General features: G+C 41.8%; 1 protein-coding gene across 1 annotated transcript in view; it reads left to right on the top strand.

Moving 5' to 3' along the window:
* CTNND2 (catenin delta 2) overlaps window positions 1-26,111 on the top strand; it is a 1,763,242-nt gene that overhangs the window by 422,850 nt on the left and 1,314,281 nt on the right. Inside the window, 1 exon segment of the mRNA XM_040431740.1 lies at window positions 4,449-4,643. Within this exon segment, the coding sequence (XP_040287674.1) occupies window positions 4,449-4,643 (195 nt within the window).

Genomic DNA, 26,111 nt, shown 5'->3' with positions numbered 1-26,111 from the left:
GCATTTTTTTTTTTTACATTTTTCACCCCCTCCAGGCAACCAAGTCGCCACAGGTAGGGGGTAGGGTTGTGGTGCCAGCGGCAAGAACAGGCCACAATAGAGTCAGCTGTGAGTATGAAGGCAGTCTGGACTTCGCAATCAAGGTGAAGAGAAGAAAGCATTTCTCCTCTCTGTCCTCTGCACTGCTACACAAAGTGTTAAAAGGGTTATGTACTAATTTCCAGACCTTACACACCAGTGGCACCCGCACTGGTAATCATACTTACCAGATCCCTGGCACTGGGTCCTGGCTCATTCGCCCCTCCCCCCAGCCTTCGCAGTTTGACTCGGATCCCTCCATGTAAACTTCTGATTTGACACCACTGCAGCCAATCACTGTCAGCATTAGAGATGTAATCCCCTTGCGTCACATGACCATTTGACATGACGTAAACGGAGCAGCAGCCGATCAGTCATGCAGTGAAGAGCAGACAGTTTGGCTCCTGATCTAATGGCCTGGACCAGCAGAAGTGCTGTTTAACCGCTTAGATGCCACGGTCACTAACATTCATGGCCAAGTGAAGGAGCGGACTCCCAAGAGACTGTCTCTCATCTGCACCCCATAAATGTCTATGCACAGCAGTCTGGGATCCATGGAATGCCACAGCCCTGCTTGTAGTGTATGTTAACAGGTTGCTCCTCTCTGGCACAGCAGCCTGCTGGTGGATGTCAGAATAGCACTGACAGTAATATACTCTGCATTGCATAAGCAGTGCAGGGTTTTATAGAAGCGGCAGATAAATGGTTAAAACAAGTTATTGTTTAAATTATTGAATACATTTGCGAGTCAAATGGGGGAAAAAAGCTAATGGGGAAAAAAATTGCAAAAATAAAATCCCCTCCACATACTGTATTTGCTATAACCATACCTGTAATGACTCACACTACACAATTATCATGTAATTTATCCTGTACCGTGAACGCCTTTTACAAAAAAAAAAAAAAAGTTTTCCTGCAAACATTAAGCCCTTACACAGCATCCATAGAAAGAAAAGTAAAAAAGTTATGGGTCTTGGGATGTGGAAATGCAAAAACATTTGCTTTTTTATTTTTTAAAGTTTTATTTTTTTGTTCAAATGTAGTAAAGTGTAAAAGAATTATTGGGCAGATTTATCATAAATGTAATTTTCTGGCATGAAAAAGTCACAAACTGCGTGCTTGCGACTTTTTCAACACCATTTCCTACCCAGCTAGGGCAGTCTTTGCCCGGCAATATATCCCTGCTCTCCGAGAGCCTGGCTACTGGAACACTCACCCATCCTGCTCAGAAGGCCCAGCCGACAAGGGAGGAGAATGTTCTCCTCATGAATAAAGGAGACTTGAACTAAAAGACAGCAGTATTCTTTCATGGCTCTTATTAGCTCAGCACAAAAGTTTTTTTTCGTTCTTTTTTGGCTGATAGGCAGGCAGAGCTGCATCTGTAATATGCTGATTTACACAGGCAGCATACTCATGTGACAGATCTTTCAGGCAACAAATATACAGTATATGTAGAACTCTTAGGCCTCTTTCACACGGGCGTTGCGGAAAAATGTCCGGGTGCGTTGCGGGAACACCCGCGATTTTTCCGCGCGAGTGCAAAACCTTGTAATGCGTTTTGCACTCGCGTGAGAAAAATCGCGCGTGTTTGGTACCCAAACCCGAACTTCTTCACAGAAGTTCGGGCTTGGGATCGGTGTTCTGTAAATAGTATTATTTTCCCTTATAACATGGTTATAAGGGAAATTAATAGCATTCTGAATACAGAATGCTAAGTAAAACAGGGCTGGAGGGGGTTAAAAAAAATAAAAAGTCATTTAACTCACCTTTATCCACTTGCTCGCGTAGCCGGCATCTCCGTCTGACTCTTTTACTGTCTAGGACCTGTGGAGAGCATTAACTATAGTTTAAGGACCTGGGATGACGTCACTCTGGTCATCACATGGTACGTCACATGATCTTTTACCATGGTGAATCACCATGGTTAAAGATCATGTGACGTACCATGTGATGACCGGAGTGACGTCATCCCAGGTCCTTAAACTATAGTTAATGATCTCCACAGGTCCTAGACAGTAAAAGAGTCAGACGGAGATGCCGGCTACGCGAGCAAGTGGATAAAGGTGAGTTAAATGACTTTTTATTTTTTTTAACCCCCTCCAGCCCTGTTTTACTTAGCATTCTGTATTCAGAATGCTATTATTTTCCCTTATAACCATGTTATAAGGGAAAATAATAAGGTTCGGGTCTCCATCCCGATCGTCTCCTAGCAACCGTGCGTGAAAATCGCACCGCATCCGCACTTGCTTGCGGATGCTTGCGATTTTCACGCAACCCCATTCATTTCTATGGGGCCTGCGTTACGTGAAAAACGCACAAAGAGAAGCATGCTGCGATTTTCACGCAACGCAAAAGTGATGCGTGAAAATCACTGCTCGTGTGCACAGCCCCATAGAAATGAATGGGTCAGTATTCAGTGCGGGTGCAATGCGTTCACCTCCCGCATCGCATCCGCGCGGAATACTCGCTCGTGTGAAAGGGGCCTTACTGTGAATTTTTTTTTTAATCCACACCCCTCTGCAGTATTTTTGCAGTATTTACCAGGAGGCAAAGAGCATTGGGTTACCTGTCACAGTTGTAATGAGCGACAGTGGAGGATCGGTTAGGTGAATATATACACTGCTCAAAAAAATAAAGGGAACACTTAAACAACACAATGTAACTCCAAGTCAATCACACTTCTGTGAAATCAAACTGTCCACTTAGGAAGCAACACTGAGTGACAATCAATTTCACATGCTGTTGTGCAAATGGGATAGACAACAGGTAAAGGCAATTAGCAAGACACCCCCAATAAAGGAGTGGTTCTGCAGGTGGTGACCTGACCACTTCTCAGTTCCTATGCTTCCTGGCTGGTGTTTTGGTCACTTTTGAATGCTGCCGGTGCTTTCACTCTAGTGGTAGCATGAGACGGAGTCTACAACCCACACAAGTGGCTCAGGTAGTGCAGCTTATCCAGGATGGCACATCAATGCGAGCTGTGGCAAGAAGGTTTGCTGTGTCTGTCAGCGTAGTGTCCAGAGCATGGAGGCGCTACCAGGAGACAGGCCAGTACATCAGGAGACATGGAGGAGGCCGTAGGAGGGCAAAAACCCAGCAGCAGGACCGCTACCTCCGCCTTTGTGCAAGGAGGAACAGGAGGAGCACTGCCAGAGCCCTGCAAAATTACCTCCAGCAGGCCACAAATGTGCATGTGTCTGCTCAAACGGTCAGAAACAGACTCCATGAGGGTGATATGAGGGCCCGGCGTCCACAGGTGGGGGTTGGCTTACAGCCCAACACCATGCAGGACGTTTGGCATTTGCCAGAAAACACCAAGATTGGCAAATTCGCCACTGGCGCCCTGTGCTCTTCACAGATGAAAGCAGGTTCACACTGAGCACATGTGACAGACGTGACAGAGTCTGGAGACGCCGTGGAGAACGTTATGCTGCCTGCAACATCCTCCAGCATGACCGGTTTGGCATTAGGTCAGTAATGGTGTGGGGTGGCATTTCTTTGGAGGGCCGCACAGCCCTCCATGTGCTCGCCAGAGGTAGCCTGACTGCCATTAGGTACCGAGATGAGATCCTCAGACCCCTTGTGAGACCATATGCTGGTGCGGTTGGCCCTGGGTTCCTCCTAATGCAAGACAATGCTAGACCTCATGTGGCTGGAGTGTGTCAGCAGTTCCTGCAAGACGAAGGCATTGATGCTATGGACTGGCCCGCCCGTTCCCCAGACCTGAATCCAATTGAGCACATCTGGGACATCACGTCTCGCTCTATCCACCAACGTCACTTTGCACCACAGACTGTCCAGGAGTTGGCAGATGCTTTAGTCCTGGTCTGGGAGGAGATCCCTCAGGAGACCGTCCGCCACCTCATTAGGAGCATGCACAGGCGTTGTAGGGAAGTCATACAGGCACGTGGAGGCCACACACACTACTGAGCCTAATTTTGACTTGTTTTAAGGAAATTACATCAAAGTTGGATCAGCCTGTGGTGTGTTTTTCCACTTTAATTTTGAGGGTGACTCCAAATCCAAACCTCCATGGGTTAAAAAATTTGATTTCCATTATTTTTTTTTGTGTGATTTTGTTGTCAGCACATTCAACTATTTAAAGAACAAAGTATTTCAGAAGAATATTTAATTAATTCAGATCTAGGATGTGTTATTTTTGTGTTCCCTTTATTTTTTTGAGCAGTGTATATTTATTTTTCTCTGAAACCACTTTTATGTTACAATTTAGAAATATATCTTAACCATTTTTCCTGTGCTTTTATGCAGGTAATAGAAAGGCAGTTACTAATGTATTTCTATTTCTCTTTTAATACTTCTAGGTTACAGTTCATTAAACTAAGTTGCATCTTATGTTTTTTTTTTCCTAGCAGGATCTCGAGCATCGTACACTAGTCAACACAGTCACATAGCTCCTGAACTGAGGCCATTACAATCACCAGAACATCACATTGAGCCCATTTATGAAGACAGAGTTTATCAGAAGCCACCAATGAGAAGTCTAAGCCAAAGTCAGGGAGATCCAATACTACCAGCACATACCACCTCATATCGCACAAACACAGGTAATGAAAATATTTAACTACAATGCAACCTTCATTATTTTTTTAATAGCCAGAGAGTATTTCATAATGATTTATTCAAATGTAGAATTTGGGAAAGTTAGTAATTCATTTTAGCTGTTTATATCGAAGATCATTATTCTGATATATACATGTTACGTGATTGCTTAGAAATACATCTATTGAGTTATTTCATATAGTGTTGATCGCAAATATTCTAATATCTAGAATATAGTGTGATATCTTCGTAATCGTGAATATTCTAGATTTTTTTTTCATCAGTACCTATGATCCCTCACTGCTTCTTGCTTGTGGGCCAATGAGAAGGCTGCAATAACTTTGACTTTAGGAGTTGATCGCAATTTTTCGTATCACTAATTTTTACCTCAAATTTTCCGATTGCCGATTTTCGCAATCAAGAAAATGACTGGAGATCTCGAATTCGCGAATATTTGCGAATTAGAATATTCCCCATGCCGCTCATCACTGATTTCATGCATTAACCTATTATTTTAATCAGATAATTTACAGGGGAAGTGTGCCCACATGTTCAGGAGCTCAGCTGCCAAATCCCTTTTAACAGTATAAAAGTAAACTGTAAAAACCCAACTTTGTTTGTTTGTTTTTTGACAATGAATACATTTAAGTAGTAATCCCTTAAAGTAGTATTCCTAGAACAGGATATTAATGACAACCCCCTTAACTAATCAGCTGTGCTCAGTGCAGAGTAATTGCAACTTCCTCCTATACAAGTGAATAAAAGCAAGCTGTAATTACGCTAATGCCTAGTGTGCGTAGGGGTAAGGGTTGTTTTGGTGGTGGACATGAATTCTGAGGATTATTTAGAAGCAGTCTGGATTCTTATACAAGCCTGTAATTACAATGTAGATGGTATGCAATTGAAGCAGCTGCAGCGCTCACCAATCTGATTTTGGTTGTCTACTCTGATTGTACAGTCATGGCCAAAAAATTTGAGAATGACACAAATATTAGTTTTCACAAAGTTTGCTGCTAAACTGCTTTTAGATCTTTGTTTCAGTTGTTTCTGTGATGTAGCGAAATATAATTACACGCACTTCATACGTTTCAAAGGCTTTTATCGACAATTACATGACATTTATGCAAAGAGTCAGTATTTGCAGTGTTGGCCCTTCTTTTTCAGGACCTCTGCAATTCGACTGGGCATGCTCTCAATCAACTTCTGGGCCAATTCCTGACTGATAGCAACCCATTCTTTCATAATCACTTCTTGGAGTTTGTCAGAATTAGTGGGTTTTTGTTTGTCCACCCGCCTCTTGAGGATTGACCACAAGTTCTCAATGGGATTAAGATCTGGGGAGTTTCCAGGCCATGGACCCAAAATGTCAATGTTTTGGTCCCCGAGCTACTTAGTTATCACTTTTGCCTTATGGCACGGTGATCCATCGTGCTGGAAAATGCATTGTTCTTCACCAAACTGTTGGATTGTTGGAAGAAGTTGCTGTTGGAGGGTGTTTTGCTACCATTCTTTATTCATGGCTGTTTTTGGGGCAAAATTGTGAGTGAGCCCACTCCCTTGGATGAGAAGCAACCCCACACATGAATAGTCTCAGGATGCTTTACTGTTGGCATGACACAGGACTAGTGGTATCGCTCCCCTTTTCTTCTCCAGACAATCCTTTTTCCAGATGCCCCAAACAATTGGAAAGAGGCTTCATCGGAGAATATGACTTTGCCCCAGTCCTCAGCAGTCCATTCACCATACTTTCTGCAGAAGATCAATCTGTCCCTGATGTTTTTTTTTGAGAGAAGTGGCTTCTTTGCTGCCGTTCTTAACACCAGACCATCTTCCAAAAGTCTTCGCCTCACTGTGCGTGCAGATGCGCTCACACCTGCCTGCTGCCATTCCTGAGCAAGCTCTGCACTAGTGGCACTCCGATCCCGCAGCTGAATCCTCTTTAGGAGACGATCCTGGCACTTGCTGGACTTTCTTGGACGCCCTGAAGCCTTCTTAACAAGAATTGAACCTCTTTCCTTGAAGTTCTTGATGATCCTATAAATTGTTGATTGAGGTGCAATCTTAGTAGCCACAATATCCTTGCCTGTGAAGCCATTTTTATGCAACGCAATGATGGCTGGACGCGTTTCTTTGCAGGTCACCATGGTTAACAATGGAATAACAATGATTTCAAGCATCAGCCTCCTTTTAACATGTCAAGTCTGCCATTTTAACCCAATCAGCCTGACAGAATGATCTCCAGCCTTGTGCTCGTCAACATTTTCACCTGAGTTAACAAGACGATTACTGAAATGATCTTAGCAGGTCCTTTAATGACAGCAATGAAATGCAGTGGAAAGTTTTTTTTGGGATTAAGTTAATTTTCATGGCAAAGAAGGACTATGCAATTCATCTGATTACTCTTCATAACATTCTGGAGTATATGCAAATTGCTATTATAAAAACTTAAGCAGCAACTTTTCCAATTTCCAATATTTATGTAATTCTCAAAACTTTTGGCCACGACTGTAGTGCTCTCTGCATTGAGCTGCTTTACAACCCCTCCCCTCTGCTCTGAGTGACAGCTCTAGAATTATGAGACCAACACATCTGTCACTCAAAGGGCTGTGATGCAACTCAGTGCAGAGAGCATTTGACAAAGCCCCATCCTGGGCACTAGCAAGAGGTGAATCTGGCAGAATGAAACTTTATATTCACATTACTCCTGATGAGAAAAGCCCCCCAAATATAGGTTTGTACATACTTCTCTTTCTAGTCCCATTCCCATCTCTACCTAGTGCTGTCAGCAGTTTAGAATGATAAAAAAAACTGACAGATTCCTTTAGGCCCCTTTCACACGGGCGAGTATTCCACGTGGATGCGATGCGTGAGTTGAACGCATTGCACCCGCACAGAATACCGACCCATTCATGTCTATGGGGCTGTTCACATGAGCGGTGATTTTCACGCATCACTTGTGCATTGCGTGAAAATCGCAGCATGCTCTATATTCTGTGTTTTTCACGCAACGCAGGCCCCATAGAAGTGAATGGGGTTGCGTGAAAATCGCAAGCATCCGCAAGCAAGTGCGGATGCGGTGCGATTTTCACGCATGGTTGCTAGGAGATGATCGGGATGGAGACCCGATCATTATTATTTTCCCTTATAACATGGTTGTAAGGGAAAATAATAGCATTCTGAATACAAAATGCATAGTAAACTAGCGCTGGAGGGGTTAAAAAAAATAATAATAATTTAACTCGCCTTAATCCACTTGTTCGCGCAGCCGTCATCTGTTCTGTCTTTAACTGTGAGCAATAGGACCTTTGATGATGTCACTACGCTCATCACATGATCCATCACCATGGTGATGGATCATGTGATGAACGCAGTGACATCATCAAAGGTCCTATTGCTCACAGTTAAAGACAGAAGGCGATGCCGGGCTGCGCAAACAAGTGGATTAAGGTGAGTTAATTTTAATTTTTTATTTTTTTCACCCCTCCAGCGCTAGTTTACTATGCATTCTGTATTCAGAATGCTATTATTTTCCCTTATAACCATGTTATAAGGGAAAATAATACAATCTACAGAACACCGATCCCAAGCCCGAACTTCTGTAAAGAAGTTCGGGTTTGGGTACCAAACATGCGCGATTTTTCTCACGCGAGTGCAAAACGCATTACAATGTTTTGCACTCTTGCGGAAAAATCGCGGGTGTTCCCGTAACGGACCCGCACCTTTTCCCGCAACGCCCGTCTGAAAGAGGCCTTAAGGATAGGTACCAAAGTGTTGTTGTTAATGGTGTGCGATCTGAAGAAAGTGTAGCGCAAGGGTCAGTTCTAGGTCCTATTCTTTTTAATATCGTGTAAGTGACATAAGAAAGTGTTTGGTAGGCAAGGCTTGCCTATTACGAAATTATGATTGATATTGGTTGATATTCCTGGAGGTGTCTGTAACCACTGTAGTTGTGATTTGCAAGCAGGTAAACAGTGAAGAGAAGGTAGCCCTCGTAAGAGTCTGATATTAATGAGCTGTCCTGAGGACAACCCCATTAACCCTCTCAGATACCATGGTCAATAGTGACCACAGAATCTGAGCAGTTAAACAGAGAGGACTCTGGTGAAAAGGTGAAGCTCTCTGGCCTACCTTAGGCCTCTTGCACACAAACATTAAATTTTTCTGTTTCCGTTCCGTTTTTGCAGATTCCGTTTGCGGTCTGTATGCGGGACCATTCATTTTAATGGTTCCGCAAAAAAAAGGGATTTTTTCCGTATGCATTCCGTTTCCGTATTTCCGTATATCCGTTCCGCTGAAAAATAGAACTTGTCCTATTATTGCCTGCAAATAATGATCCGTGGCTTCATTCAAGTCAATGGGTCCGCAAAAAATACGGAATGCATAAGGAACAAAGCTGTATGTCCTCTGTTTTTTGCGGATCCATGCCCACTTTGCCTATGTGTATACTGTTAAAACACATTACTGTACATTACATTAATGATTAAAAATGATATGTTTTTGTTTGCAATCCGCAAAAAACTGATCGCATACAGAAACCATACGGAAATTTTTAGCAAAACTATGGAAACGGAACGGAAACAAAAAACTGAACAATGGATCTGTGAAAAAACGGATCACAAAATACAGAAAAAGCTATACGGTCGTGTGCAACAGGCCTAAGCAAACTGCCTGTTAAACCATTTCTACAGGGCTTGGCAGGCAGCCAGTAAAAATGCCATAGACTGCAATAATATTCTATTGCATTCTAGGATAGAAATGATCCAGAGGATCACATAATTATGTGCCCTAGGTGACTAAAATATATAATACAAAATAATAATAAAAAAATTATATATATATATATATATATATATATATACTGTATATATATACGGTATATGTTAAAGCCCCCCCTTTTTTCTCAGTTTAATAAAAATTTAATAAAGAGTGATCAAAAGCTCTTATGTACCCGAAAATGATAGCAAAAAAAAACCTACAGCTGCCCTTAAAAAACTAAAATAAACACTTACACAAATATTTTTCAAACTTTTTAAAAATGCAATAAAACAATAAGAACTATATAAATTTGTTATCATTGAGGTCGTACTGATCCACAGAATAGGGCTGCCATGTTATTTTTAGCAGACACTGAATGCCATGCAAACAAAATGTTTTTTTTTCTTCTGTTTTTCAGTACACGATATGGTATGGTAATTAAAAAAAATACTGCTTGTACTGCAAAAAAACAAAACAAAAAACATCATATTGCTATGTGAAATGAAAAGTAAAAAAGCCATGGCTTTCAACCCCTTAAGGACCTGCGCCGTACATGTACGGCGCGGTGATCGGGCGGGTGCAGGTGATGCGCCCACCCGATCAGCGGCAGGGGTCCGGCATTCACTGATAGCCGGACCCCTGCTGCATCCGTCGGCATCGGTGATTTCATTAACCCTTGATGTGCCACTGTCAGCACTGACCGCGGCACATGCGATGTCCATGCAGGGAGGAAGCGGTCATCGGGTCCCCGAGCTGCTGTGATGGGGACTCGATGGCAGGGAAGGCAGCACGATGCCTTCCTTAGGCATCGTGGCTGCCTTCCGTGAGAGCCTGTGAGATCCAGCCCCCTGGATCTCAAAGGCAGGAAGCTGTAAGTGTATTACATTCAGTAATACACTTATAGCCAATGCTTTACAATACAGAAGTATTGTAAAGCATTGTAAAGGGGATCAGACCCCCAAAAGTTGTCCCAGAGTGGGACCAAAACAAATTTTAAAAAATAATATTGTATAAAAAAGTTTCAAGTAAAAAAAAAAGCGTCCTTTTCCCAAAATAAATTAAAAAAATTTGTAAAAAAAATTGTAAAAAAGAAAAGTAGACTTATTTGGTATCGCCGCATCCGTATCGACCGGCTCTATAAAAATATCACATGACCTAACCCCTCAGATGAACACCGTCAAAAAACAAAAATAAAAACTATGCTATAAAAAACATTTTTTGTCACCTTACATAACTAAAAGTGCAACACCAAGCGATCAAAAAGGCCCCCAAAATAGTGCCAATCTAACCGTCACCTCATCCCACAAAAAATAAACCTATACCTAAGACAATCGCCCAAAAAAAACTATGGCTCTCAGAATATGGAGACACTAAAGCATAATTTTTGTGGTTTAAAAAATGCTGTTATTGTGTAAAACTTAAGTAAATTTAAAAAAAGTATACATATTAGGTATCGCCGCATCCATAACAACCTGCTATATAAAAATACCACATGGCCTTAACCCCTCAGATGAACACCGTAAAAAAATAAAAATGAAAACAGTGTCAAAAAAGCAATTTTGTCACCTTACATCACAAAAAGTGTAATATCAAGCGATCAAAAAGGCATATGCACCCCAAATTAGTACCAATCTAACTGTTACCTCATACCGCAAACAATGATACCCTACTTAAGACAATCGCCCAAAACATAAAAAAAACTATGGCTCTCAGAATATGTAGACACTAAAACATGTTTTTTTTTTTTCAAAGATGATATTGTGTAAAACTTAAATAAATAAAAAAAAGATACGTATTTGATATTGCCACGTCTGTAACGACCTGCTCTATAAAAATATCACACGACCTAAACCCTCAGGTGAGCACCGTAAAAAATAAAAACTGTCAAAAGCCATTTTTTGTCACCTTACATCACAGAAAGTGTAATACCAAGCGATTAAAAAGTCATATGCACCCTAAAATAGTACCAATCAAACCGTCATATCATACTGAAAAAAATGAGCCCCTACATAAGACAGTCGCCCAAAAAATATAAAAAAATACGGCTTTCAGAATGTGGAGACACAAAAAAATCATTTTTTTCAAAAATGCTTTATTATGTAAAACTGAAAGAAAACAACCAAATATATATTTTATATTTGGTATTGTCGCGTCTGTAACAACCTACTCTATAAAAATAGCACATGATCTAACCTGTCAGATGAACGTTGTAAATAACAAAAAATAAAAACTGTGCCAAAACAGCAATTTTTTGTTACCTTGCCTCACAAAAAGTGTAATATAATGCATACGAAAATCATATGTACCCTAAAATAGTACCAACATAACTGTCACCTTATCCTGTAGTTTCTAAAATAGGGTCACTTTGGAGTTTCTACTCTAGGGGTGCATTAGGGGGGCTTCAAATGTGACATGGGGGCAAAAAAACAGTCCAGCAAAATCTGCCTTCCAGAAACCATATGGCATTCCTTTCCTTCTGTGCCCTGCCGTGTGCCAGTACAATAGTGTACGACCACATATCGGGTGTTTCTGTAAACTACAAAATCAGGGCAATAAATATTGAGTTTTGTTTGGCTGTTAACCCTTGCTTTGTTACTGTAAAAAATGGATTAAAATGGAAAATCTGCCCAAAAAGTGAAATTCTGAAATTTCATCTCCATTTTCCATTAATTCTTATGGAACATCTAAAGGGTTAACATAGTTTGTAAAATCAGTTTCGAATACCTTGTGGGGTTTAGTTTCTAAAATGGGGTCATTTTTGGGTGGTTTCTATTATGTTAGCCTTACAAAGTGACTTCAGACCTGAACTGGTCCTTAACAAGTGGGTTTTGGAAATTTTCTGAAAAATGTCAAGATTTGCTTCTAAACTTCTAAGCCTTCTAACGTCTCCAAAAAATAAAATGACATCCACAAAATGATCCAAACATATGGGGAATGTAAAATAATACTCCAAACTATTTTTGGAGGTATTACTATCTATTATAAAAATATAGAATTAGAAATTTGCTAATTTATCAACATTTATGGTAAATTTGGTATTTTTTTTATAAATAAAAATGAAATTTTTTGACTCAATTTTACCACTGTTATGAAGTACAATATATGATGAGAAAACAATCTCAGAATGGCCTGGATAAGTCAAAGCATTTGAAAGTTATCACCACATAAATGGCCTGGTCCTTAAAGTGAAATATGGCAGGGTCCTTAAGGGGTTAAAAATCCGGGAGGAAAAGGGAAAAAGGAAACACAAAAATAGGCATAATTGATATTAGTTAGGGTAAAGATCAGAAGTAATATCTGAAAAAATTGGTATACTAAAAGAGTAATAGATGCTTGCTAAGGATAGCAGATGTGGTAAGTGAATTTAAATTTGTCTGAAATAATCTATACAAAGAAAAAACATTAAGGAAAGTAATATAAGGGCAAACTTGATGGACCATGCAGTCATTGTCTGCTGTCAGTCTTCTGCTTATTGTATTGCATGTATTAGGCCTCATGCACATGACGGTGTCCATTTTACGTTCCGCAAAATATGGATGCACTCCACTTTTTTTTTAATGGACTAATTGACTTCAATGGGTCCGTGGTCTGCATTTTGTGGACATATTTTATCTTTTTTTAGAACGGACATACGGATGCGGAAAGCACAAGGATGATCTGTGTGCTTTCCTCATCCATATGTCTGTTCCGCAAGATCGAAGATGACCTATACTTGGCCACAAGATGTGGACCACGGACCCATTGAAGTCAATGGATCTGTAAAAATGTGGATGCCACATGGATGGTATCTATGTTTTGCGAGTCTGCAATTTGCGGACCGCAAAATACACATGTTCATGTGCATGAGGCCTTACAGTGTATTATGCCTTTCAGTGCAATTCTAACAGGCATCCTATTATTGCTTAATATAAGCATAAAAATGGCAGACCTGTCGTCCATATTGTACCATCTGGACTTCTATGGCATATCCACAGAATATGCCATAATTGTCCGAAAGGTGCAGGTCCCCTCTCTAAGACCCCGATTTCATGCCAACATAAATTTCCACTTGACATAACCCCTTTAACTACTCCCCGACGGTCCATAGACTATAAACGTCCTGGGGGTTGGCATATATCTCTGAGTGGGCGTTTTAGAACATCCATTCAGAGATTGCAACTGCACGCTAATTGTGCAGCTGCTGAGCAGGGGCTACTATGTCAGAACCAGTTACAGGAGAAATCATTAGTAAAAAAATAAATATAGAAAATGTTGTTTTCCCTCGCAAAACATATACGGTCGTGTGCATGTAGCCTAATCCCACAAAAAACAAGCCCTCATATAAGACCATAGCCAGAATAATTTAAGGAAATATGGCTCTAAGAAAATGGCAACACAAAAACATTATTTTTTTTTTTTTTTAAATCTCTTAGGGTGGGTTTACACTAGCGTTATGGCAGTCTGTTATAGGTTATGTTTATAACAGAATGCCCAGACGGAATGCAAAACGGAAGCTTTTGAGGCATTCCGTTTTGCTCCGTCCTAATAGAAGTCTATGGGCAAGCATAACGAATCCGTCTGGTTTCCGATAAGAAGAACGGAAAAAAAAGTCCTGTTGTTTTGCATTCTGTCTGGACATTCCATTATATTCCACTATAAACGGAACCTATAACAGAATGCCATAATACTAGTGTGAACCCACCCTTGTGTAAAACATATAAAAAAAAAAAAGAAAAATAGACATATTATGTATTGCCACGTCCGTAATGACTGGCTCTATAAAAATATCACATGACCTACCCCATCAGGTTAACACCATAAAAAAAATATATAAATTACACCACATCCGCTTTTTTTTTCTGAAATAAAACAAGTTTTCTGGCGCTCTTACTTAAAAGTTTTGCGAGTATGCTGCAAAGAAGGTCAGTGCCCCAATGACAAATAGAAGAAGTAAAAGAAGAATTCCTGAGCTTACTCTCTGGCTGAACCTAAGTACCAGTGACTAGAAATGGAGGTTCTACTACGTCTGCTGTCCTCTATGTTATAAATAGTATCTGTATGTGGCACCATCACGCCTACCTGTACTTGTAGAGGAGAGTCTGCGATGTTGATATGTAGTGGTGAAAACTTGGTAGTTGTCCCAATCGTCCAGTGGAAGCAGTCGGGCTGTGTAGTTGAAAAAACGTGCCCAGGTCGTACAGGAGCTGTTGAGGACCAAAAATGCGTTGCGTTTTGAAATGTGATCATTTCGAATCGCGGCGGATTCCACAACAGCTCCTGTAGCCGTAAGCTAACGTGTCGTCACCGGCGCTCCGATCTGGAGTGCAAGCTTTTTTGAATAGGAGACGTGCTGTTGGCCGGTGCACGTTTTCCAACTACACAGCTTGACTGCTTCCACTGGACTGGAGGATTGCAACAACTATTAAGTATTCGCCACTACACATCAACATCGCTGACTCTCCTCTACAGGTACAGGTAGGTGTGACAGTGTCACATACAGATACTACTTATAACTTAGAGCTCAGCAGACGTGGTAGAACTCACAATTCTAGACACTGGTACTTAGGTGTAGTCAGAGAGTAAGCACAAGAATTCTTCTTTTACAGCTTTTTATTTTGTCACCATGCCTCCCAAAAAGCATAATATTAAGTCATCAAAAAGTCTTATGTACCCAAAATGGTACTGATAAAAAGTACAGTCTGTCCTGCAAGCTCTCAGACATCTATGTTGGCAGAACAATAAAAATGTTATGTATGTTAGTATATAGAAATGCAAAATATAACAGATTTGTAATAAAAAGGGATTTTATTATGTAAAAGTAGTAAAACATGAAAAAAACTACAGTTTGTTCTGCAAAAAGTAAGCCCCCACACAGAAAAGTCAAAAAACAAAACAAAAGTTATGGCAAATTCCATGATACAAAATCCAAATGCCGCTCTTCTCAGCCCTGGCATATCCCCAAACAGCAGTTTAGGATCACACATGGAGTGGTACTGTATTCAGGAGAAAATGGGTAGCGAATTGTGGGGTGATATTCTCCTGTTATCCCTTGTGAAAAAGAAATTTTGGGCCTAAAATACCCTGTAATTTTTCATTTTCACAGCCAAGTGTTATAAATTCTTTGGGGAAAAAATTGTGAAATTTTGAAATTTCACCTCCATTTTTGCTTTAATTCCTGTGGAATACTTAAAAGGTTAACAACACTTCTAAAATCAGTTTGGAATAGTTTGAGGGGTGTAGTTTCTAAAATGGGGTAATTTATGGGTGGTTTCTCTTATGTAAGCTCCTCCTTCACAACTGAATTGGTCCTTAGAAAAGTTGATTTGGGAAATTTTCTTGAAAATTTTAAAAATTGCTTCTAAAATTCAAAACCTAATGTTCTAAAATAATAAAATAACATTACCAAAATGATGCCAACATAAAGTAGACATGTGATGAATGTTAATAAGTATTTTATGAGGTAACACTATATGATTTAAAAGCAGATTCATATTTAGAAAATAGTGATTTTTTTCCCAGATTTTCAGTAATTTTGTATTTTTTTTTTAAAATAAATAAAGGTAAAACATATGGGCTCAAATTTACCATTAACATGCTGTACAGTGTGTCATGAAAAAACTATCTCGGAATGGCTTTGAGAAGTAAAAGCATTCCAAACTTATAACCACATAAAGTGACTCATGTCAGATTAGGCTTGGTCAGGAACAGGGAAAATGGCCCTATCTGGAAGTGGTTAAAGAGGTTGTCTCACTTCAGCAAATAGCATTTATTATGTAGAGAATGTTCATACAAGCCACTTACTTATATAATGTTACGATCCATATTGCTTCCTTTGCTGGCTGGATTCATTTTTCACATTATACACTGTCCATGGTTACGACCACCCTGCAGTCCATCAGTAGTAGTCGTGCTTGCACACTACAGGAAAAAGCACTAGCCGAAGGCCAGCACTTTTTCCTATAGTGCGCAGGTACGACCACCAGTGGATTACAGGATGATCGTAACCATGGGGGCACTTCTGAGGACTCTGTCTTAGGGCTCATGCACACAATTGTATGTATTTTGTAGTCCGCCAAACACAGATCTGCAAAAAATGCGGATGACGTCCGTGTGCATTCCATATTTTGCACAATGGAACCATTGGCCCCGAATATAACAGTCTTATCCTTGTCTTTAATGTGAACAAAAATAGAACATGTTTTTTATTTTTGCGGAACGGACATATGGACATACCGAAACGGAATGCACACGGAGTAACTTCCCTTTTTTTTTTTTGTGGATCCATTGAAATGAATGGTTCTGTATACGGGCCACACAACAAATGGAATGGACACTGAAAGGAAATAAGTTCATGTGTATGAGCCCTTAGGCTGTGATTGGACAACATCCAGCCACCATTTTGGTCTTGTTTTAAAGTTAAAGGGGTTGGCCACTTTCACTGTTGATCAATGTGTTTGTAAGATGATTATATAGGACTTACTAATATAGCCTTTTTTAACATTCTGCACCATTTTCTATATTTCATAAGGTATGCCCCCTTGTTTGCCAAATCTTTTGTGGTTTCCACACAGATGTCCTGTTCATAAGATGACTGCTAATGGAGTGTGATGTGACCAGCCACATCACTCAGCCACCTCCAATCAAACACATCGCACCTTCACTAATCTCCCAACAGTAAAGTACAGATGGCAGGAGCAGTATATTTGAATGGAGCAAACATTACATGGAGGTGATTTGCCTGGTCACATGACCCTCAATCATCCGCCATTTTTTGGACAGGAGCTTTTTGTGGACAGCACAAAAGATATGACAAACAAGAGGGCATACCTTATGAAATATAGAGAATGGCACAGAATTTCAACAAAGGTTATATTAGCAAGTGCGATATAATCATCTCACAAATACATTGGTCAACAATAACCATAAAGTGGCCAACCCCTTTAATAATCAATTTTTTTAAAGATTGTGTCACTAGCCCTGATAAACTGCATGTTACAGTCCTTAGAAATAGGTTCCAGTAAATGTTAAATATACCTGCAGCTTTTATCCCCGACCCAATTTCTAATAGCTATATCTCTCCATGTATCTCTACTAGCATTGTGGTCTTTTTTAAAAGCTTAGCTAAACAGCTTTCAAACAAGACCAGGCTCACCTATGTACTACCCAGCCCAAGAAGTTAAAATAGCCCACCCCCTCTTCAGCCGACTGTGATGTCAGCCAGTCTGAAGGAGAGGGGCAGTGGGGGAATGCTGACAAGCTGCAGGAGGAGAGAAAAAAAGATTGTCTCCTTGTTTACTTGTACATGTCCCAGTGGGAAGGCTTGCATAGCATTTTGTGCATGTTATAAATCCCCTTCTCCCATTAAAAAGGGGTTATCTGGGACTTAGCTATTGATGATCTACCTAATCAAGGCACTGTACAAAGAGAGAAACTTTGTCTCGCTATAAAAACAGCCTGCAACCAGACAAAGGTCCTTAAGGCTGCCTCCTGTAAAATTCTATTAGGGCATAACATACTTCTTTGCACACGTACAGTGCACTGGTACACATATATCTGTATGCTACAGCAGGGTCAACTCTATTAAACCAAGCATACTGCCTTTTGGAGTTGATCATGCTGATTACAATGATACCTGTGTGAAAATCAGTTGCAAGTGTTTCTGCGAAAAATACAGTTTTATGTCTTCAGTGTACTGACGAACGTGGCTAGCACTGGAAAGTTGAGGAGCTGAGCACTGCACAATAAAGTATTCATTATCATAAAGAATATGTATTTTTTTCAAGAATACTGTAACTGATTTTCACAAGATAAGTATCTACCATTTAATAGGGTTGATCCTGCCAGTGGGTGGTTACGGGAGTTTTTTTTTGTTTTTGCGTTTTCATTTTTATTCCCTATCTTCCTTGAACCATAACTTTTTTGTCCACATAGCTGTATGAGGGCTTAGTTTTTGCGGGACAAGTTGTAATTTCTAATGTCACCATTTAATATGGCATACGATGTAGTGGTAAGCGGGAAAAATTCCAAATGGGGTGGAATTGGAAAATAAAAAGCAATTCCTCCACTGTTTTACTGGTTTTATTACTACGACGTTCCGTTTGTGACAAAACTGACCTGTGGCTTTCATTCTCTGGGTCAGTACGATTACAACAGTGTGACATATGTATAGGTTTTTATGTCTAAATACTATAAAAATTAATTTTAACTTAAAAAAAAAGAGTTTTTTTTAGATCACCATATTCCCATAACTTTTTTTTATAGTTATTTCTGCTGAGCTTTGTGGGGGCTCAATTTTTGCAGGACAATCTGTAGTTTTTATTGATACCATTTTGGAGTGTGTGACTTTTTGATCACATTTTATTAAATGTTTTGGGGTAAGAGAAGCGATGAAAAAATTGCAAATTGGCCATTTTGACCCTTTTTTTCCATTATGCCATTCGCTTTATTGGAAAAATATTTTTTATATTTTAATAGTACGAACATTTACGGTCACGGTGATACCCATGATGTTTATATTTTTCTTACTTATTTTAATTTTTTTCTACAGAAAGCTGGTGATTAAAATTTTTATTTTTTTTATACATTTTCTAACAGTTTTTTAAACTATGAAGCTCATATTTGAGCGTACAAAATCCATATTTTTTTTTTATTCTGAACAATCATAGATCCATTATTTGTACAGAATTTCTCATTTCTTATGTTGGCCTGCCTCCTGCTGGCCAGAATAAGAATTGCAGCTTCAATGCCCTGGCACTCTTCAGAGAGACCCAGCACATTGAAATCAATTACCGGCATCCTTATTGGCTGCAGAGGATGCAGTAAGAAGCCTAGAAACGTGAGCTTCTGGGTTTTTAACCCTTTATATGGCATGATCTCACTTGATCAGGCATCTAAAGGCTTTAATAACCACAATTGGCATTATTGACGGTTGCGGTCATTAGCCAAGGGTCTCTGCATGCGCGAACAGGCGTCATGTTTGCACTTCGCTCCCGAGCCGTACAGCGCTGGTAGCGAAGGGGTTAAAATTTTCTTAACGACAGTATTGTAAAAATAGAAACACTTTGGGGTTCACTTATGACTAGATATATGCTACGCTTGTGGCGTGTCTGGTACTGATTCTCTTGCACGTCATGGTGCGGCAGAATCTGTGACTTCTTTCCGCTCATGCCAGGTCTTTAAAAGCGGGAGTGGCGTGGAAGGGGATAGGTCGGAAGGTTTAGCCATAGAAAATGGTCTAAATGTAAGGCCTAGTTCACACAAACGTTTTTTTTGCGGGTGTACGGGCCGTTTTTTTGTGTTCCGTATACGGTCCGTATACGGAACCATTCATTTCAATGGTTCCGCAAAAAAAACGGAATGTGTTCCGTATGCATTCCGTTTCCGTATTTCCGTTTTTCCGTTCCGTTGAAAGATAGGGCTTGTCCTATATTTGCCCTTAAATCATGGGTCGTGTCTCCATTCAAGTCAATGGGTCCGCAAAAAAAAACGGAACACATACAGAAATGCATCCGTATGTCTTCCGTTTCCGTTCCGTTTTTTGCTGAACCATCTATTGAAAATGTTATGCCCAGCCCAATTTTTTCTATGTAATTACTGTACACTGTATATGCCATACGGAAAAACGGAACGGAAAAACGGAACAGAAACGGAAACACAACGGAACTCAAAAACGGAACAACGGATCCGTGAAAAACGGACCGCAAAAAACTATAAAAGCCATACGTTCGTGTGAACTAGGCCTAAGGCCTCCTGCACACGACCGTTGTGTGCACCCGTGGCCGTTGTGCCGTTTTCCGTTTTTTTTCACGGACCCATTGACTTTCAATGGGTTCGTGAAAAAAACGGAAAATGCACCGTTTTGCAGCCGCATCCGAGATCCGTGTTTCCTGGCCGTGAAAAAAATATGACCTGTCCTATTTTTTTCACGGCCAACGGTTCACGGACCCATTCAAGTCAATGGGTCAGTGAAAGAACACGGATGCACACAAGATTGGCATCCGTGTCCGTGATCCGTGGCCGTAGGTTAGTTTTTATACAGACGGATCCGAAGATCCGTCTGCAAAAAAGCTTTTTCAAAGCAGAGTTTTCACTTCGTGAAAACTCAGAACCGACAGTATATTCTAACACAGAATCGTTCCCATGGTGATGGGGACGCTTCTAGTTAGAATACACTACAAACTGTGTACAAGACTGCCCCCTGCTGCCTGGCAGCACCCGATCTCTTACAGGGGGCGTGATCAGCACAATTAACCCCTTCAGGTGCGGCACCTGAAGGGGTTAATTGTGCTGATCACGGCCCCCTGTAAGAGATCAGGGCTGCCAGGCAGCAGGGGGCAGACCCTCCCCCCCCCCCCTCCCCAGTTTGAATATCATTGGTGGCCAGTGCGGCCCCCCCCTCCCTCTATTGTAATAATTTGTTGGTGGCACAGTGTGCGCCCCCCCCCCCCCCTCCCTCCCTCTATTGTAATAATTCGTTGGTGGCACAGTGTGCGCCCCCCCTCCCTCCCTCTATTGTAATAATTCATTGGTGGCACAGTGTGCGCCCCCCATCGGCCCCCCCTCCCTCTATAGCATTAACAACATTGGTGGCCAGTGTGCGGCCTCCCATCTCCCCCCCCCCTTCCTTATCATTGGTGGCAGCGGAGTTCCGATCGGAGTCCCAGTTTAATCGCTGGGGCTCCGATCGGTAACCATGGCAACCAGGACGCTACTACAGTCCTGGTTGCCATGGTTACTTAGCAATAGTACAATAGTAGAAGATTCATACTTACCGGCTGCTGCGATGTTCGTGTCCGGCCGGGAGCTCCACCTACTGGAAAGTGACAGGTCTGTGCGGCGCATTGCTAAATGAACTGTCACTTACCAGTAGGAGGAGCTCCCGGCCGGAAGCAGACATCGCAGCTCCCAGGTAAGTATGAATCTTTTACTATTGTACTATTGCTAGTAACCCGCTGCCACCAATGATCGGGGGGGGGGGGAGATGGGAGGCCATACACTGGCCACCAATGTTGTTAATGCTATAGAGGGAGGGGGGGCCGATGGGGGGCGCACACTGTGCCACCAACGATTTATTACAATAGAGGGAGGAAGGGGGGGGGCGCACACTGTGCCACCAATAATTTATTACAATAGAGGGAGGAAGGGGGGGGTGCACTGGCCACCAATGATATTCAAACTGGGGAGGGGGGGGGGTCTGCCCCCTGCTGCCTGGCAGCCCTGATCTCTTACAGGGGGATATGATAGTACAATTAACCCCTTCAGGTGCGGCACCTGAGGGGTTAATTGTGCTGATCACGGCCCCCTGTAAGAGATCGGATGCTGCTAGGCAGCAGGGGGCAGTCATGTACACAGTTTGTAGTATATTCTAACTAGAAGCGTCCCCATCACCATGGGAACGCCTCTGTGTTAGAATATACTGTCGGAAATGAGGTTTCACGATCTAACTCATATCCGACAGTATATTCTAACATAGAGGCTTTCCCATGGTGATGGGGACGCTTCAAGTTAAAATATACCATCGAATTGGAGAAAACTCTGATCCGATGGTATAAAAGGGACTCCAGACTTTACATTGAAAGTCAATGGGGACGGATCCGTTTGAAATGGCACCATATTGTGTCAACGTCAAACGGATCCGTCCCCATTGACTTGCATTGTAATTCAGGACGGATCCGTTTGGCTCCGCACGGCCAGGCGGACACCAAAACGACTTTTTTTTCATGTCCGTGGATCCTCCAAAAATCAAGGAAGACCCACGGACGAAAAAACGGTCACGGATCACGGAAAAACGGGACCCGTTTTTGCGGACCGCAAAAAAATACGTTCGTGTGCAGGAGGCCTAAGTCAGCAAGGAAGCTGTCTTACAATTAGAACTGGCGTTGGATGCGCCAAAGTTTTGTAGAGGTCAGCGTCTCTACATAATATTTTCGGCGAGCCACCGCTAGCTATAGGAGTTATTAAGACAGACATCTAAAATGCCAATCTCAATAAATGTGCCCCTTTGTTTTAAATAAAGTAAATGTTATTTTATCTTAAAAAATATACAGTTATTTAGCATATTTTACATATTTAGCTAAATGGCTAGATAGTGAGTGGGAGGGGGTTCCCTCTGTCACACCATCAGTCTCTGCAATGCAATTACGAGATGAAAATGACAGAAGTACTGAAGTGAAAAAAACGAAAAATAATAATAATAATAAAAAAAACATAGTTAATATCACCATATCCTTAATGACCCAAACAATACAATTATCATGTTATTTAACATACATATGAACAATGCAAACCCCCCCCCCCAAAAAAAAACCAACAACAAACAAAAAACAACCCAAAAACAAATCTAAAAGAAAATGCCACCACGGCTGTGGAATATAAAGTGATCAAAAAGTCATATGTATTACAATATGGTACTAATTAAAACATCAACTCATCCTGCTAAAAATAAGTTCCCACACAGCTCCACTAATGGAAATATAAGAAGTTATGATCTCTAAAGGGGTTGTCAGCCAGGCAGGACCCTAATATGAGCATCAGGGCATTTCATGCACTAATGCTCTCCCTTGCCCTTCGCTGGATTGCGCAGGGCATGGGCTTTTTTGTTTGTTTGTAACACCACTAGGCGGAGGCTTCTGCCTAGCAGTGTTGCCGGTGACTTCACCGGCTCTGATAGGCCGGCTTTAGCGCTGCCCTAGCCGGATCTCCAAAAAATGCATTTGCCCTGGGCGATTCAGTGCAGGGCAAAGGAAAGCATCTGAGCATGAAATGATCATATCAGAGGTGGGTGAAAATGGGGATATGTCCGGCTTCAGCTCTGAACCTGGACAATCTCTTTAAATGTATTTATCGTACAAAAATAGTCAAATAAAAATAAAAAAATACTTAAAACTGTATAGTGAACATCATAAAAAGTAAATTCAGAAAGAAAACCTCAGTTAATTGCAGATTTGCTGCTTTTTGCACCCCCCTTTAAAAAAAATGGTGCCATTTATACAATTTGTCCTTGACAAAACAAGCCTGCACATAAGGCTACTGTCACGGGTAAGGAAGGTAGAGAGGAAGTGCACCCCTAAACTGACACCCTCAACACTGTCCCTGCCTACTTGAACCACCCGCCCTAGGTGACGGGGCGCAACTGGGCGACGGTCCCTGACCTATCTAAGTGTAGAGCAGAGCGAACAGAGAAAGAGAGGAACAGACAGCCAAGGCAGAAGGCTGTACACAAGACTAAGGCAAACGGATAGACAGGGAGGTAGATAAGACAACAGTACCCAGTGATGGGAAAGGCAATGGTGGGTCAACTAGCCAAGGTCGGTCACGTCAATACAAGGGATAAGGCAGGAGACGAAATCCGAGAACGAGCCGAGGTCAAATCCGAGAGATAGTGTAGGTACCAAGGGAGCGGGCAAAGCGGGGTCAGGAAACAAACAAGGTCAATACCAGAGATCAAGTAGGAAGCAATAATAATAGTACACACAGCCCTAGAGACGAAAATCACAGGCAACCTGTAGCCAGCAGGCCGCCTGTATTTATAGTGGGGAGTGAGGGTCATGTGATGTGGCCAGCGTCACATGACCGACAGACAAGTCGAGCACCGAGTGATGAGCTCAGTGCTCAAGACAGACCTAGGAGCAGGGAGCGTCCCAGCTAGCAAAGCCGCCCTGGGAACGAGGCCAAACACAGATCCTCGCTCTCGAAGCTAAGCAGCAGGTCTGCGGCTGATGGGAGACCGAGTGCGCCTTCGACGCTCCGTTACAGCTACTTTGATTGAAAAGTTTAAATAAAAGTTATGAGTTCAGAGTTGAACCCAGACATACCTCCATTTTCACCCAGGCAGCCCCCCTGACTTGAGCATCGGAGCAGTTCATGCTCCGATGCTCTCCTTTGCCCTGAGCTAAATCGCGCAGGGCAAAGGCATTTTTTGGAGACCCGGTGATGTACCGGGCTCTCCATGGGGCTACCAGGAAGCCCCGTGATGTCACCGCCACTGATGGGCGGGCTTAACGCTGCCCTAGCCAATAAAACTGCTAGGGCAGCGCTAAAGCACGCCCATCACAGCCGGTGACGTCACCAAACACACTGCCGGGCGGAAGCGGAAAAATGAAAGAAAAAGCGGAAGCGGAAAAATGGGCAGCTGCCCCGGGCCCGGTTTCTCCTGGGGGGCCCAAGGCAGCTGCCTCTTGAGCCCCGAAAGTGCTTTTTTAAGTGCGGCGGTGGATCCTCCCTATATGTTAAGTGCGACTGCGCTCAATGTCATACTTCTTCCGCTCTGTAGCACTATAGATAGAAAGATAGCAAAAAGCCACTATATTGTTATTCCTCACAACCTCTTGGCCCCGTTGCAAATGCTGTGGCTACTATGGCTATAGTTAAGCCCATACCAAGAAGCCATAAGGTTAAGCAAATTGAGGAAGTAGCAAGTGTTGCTAAAATCTGCCAATGATCAAATTTTCAAGCACTTAATCCCAGTCTGTGGCATGTGGGAGGGGCATAAAATCCAGATTGAAAGCAAAAGATTTTTTAGCCATAAAAAAAATAAAAAAAATTGGATAAAGTCATGTGGGATGATTGTGCAATGCCTCCTGTTCATCGATGTGCCAGTTATCTCCACTTGTCGCAAACTGAGAGGCACAGAATCCTTGAGCTGGATGACCTTGGTATATCACTCCAGCAGATCATTACACACCTAGGTCAAGGTGTCAGCACCGTTCAGTGTTGTGTGTCCCAGTTGTTGGGAGAGCAACAACGAGCTGGAATGACAGCAAGAGGTGTACAGAGGCGAAACTCTGCACAGATGGATCGTCTGATTAAAAGAATGGCACGTAGTGATCCATTCTCTACTGCAAGCGAAATTGGATGTCACGTCCCATGCCCAGGGGAGCAAACAGTGTCTACACAAATCATCAGAAGGCATTTGCATAAAACTGGGTTACAGGCCAGATGTCCAGCTACACATGTTCCATTGACCTCATGCCACTGCCCTCAAAGCCATTTTTGAGATCCACCCTTGTATCAGAAACAGTGCTAGCCGGAAATTGGAATGAAGACCATGTGGGCAATGCCATCAAGAGGCCTTCATAAGGAAATGTCACACTGGTCCTACTCCCAGCATTATAATGTACGGTAGCTGGACCCCTTCAGTGCAGGTACACCAACAACTCGGTGTTACATTGATTTATTCACAGAACCAGTGGTGCAGCCATTTCTCCAAAGTGTCCCAGGAGTAATTTTTCATCAAGGCACTGGCAGGCCGTTTGTTGCTCATTCTACTATGACACCAGTAATAACCTCATTGATGGCATGCCAAAGCATGTAAGTGTGTGTTTCTGTGTGTGGCACTCATACTCGATGCTGAAAAGAATCAAGATGTTTTGAATATTTTGTTTCCATTTTTGTATCATTTTTATATATTAACATGTCTATCGATCCTGTGATTTCCATAATTCCATGACTTTTCCTTCTTGGTGTTGCAATTTGAATGTTGAGGAGTGTACAAAAGTATGTGACTCTATAAATATCATAAAGGAAAGCCAGCATGGTATTTTCAAGGACAGAAGTTGTCAGACTTTTTTATGAAGAGATCATTCGTAGCCTGGACAGAGGGGCAGCTGTGGATGTAGTGTATTTGTAAAGGCATTTTATATTTTCCCTCACAGACACTTAACGGGTTGTCCAGGATTTTGATATTCATGGCCTACCCCCATGATATGCCATCATTGTCAGATTAAAAAAGTCCAACATGT

This window comes from Bufo bufo, chromosome 5, assembly GCF_905171765.1.
Source record: "Bufo bufo chromosome 5, aBufBuf1.1, whole genome shotgun sequence".
Lineage (NCBI taxonomy): Eukaryota > Metazoa > Chordata > Amphibia > Anura > Bufonidae > Bufo > Bufo bufo.
The sequence above is the reverse complement of the archived record's forward strand: the minus strand, read 5'-3'. Positions and strand labels throughout refer to the sequence as shown.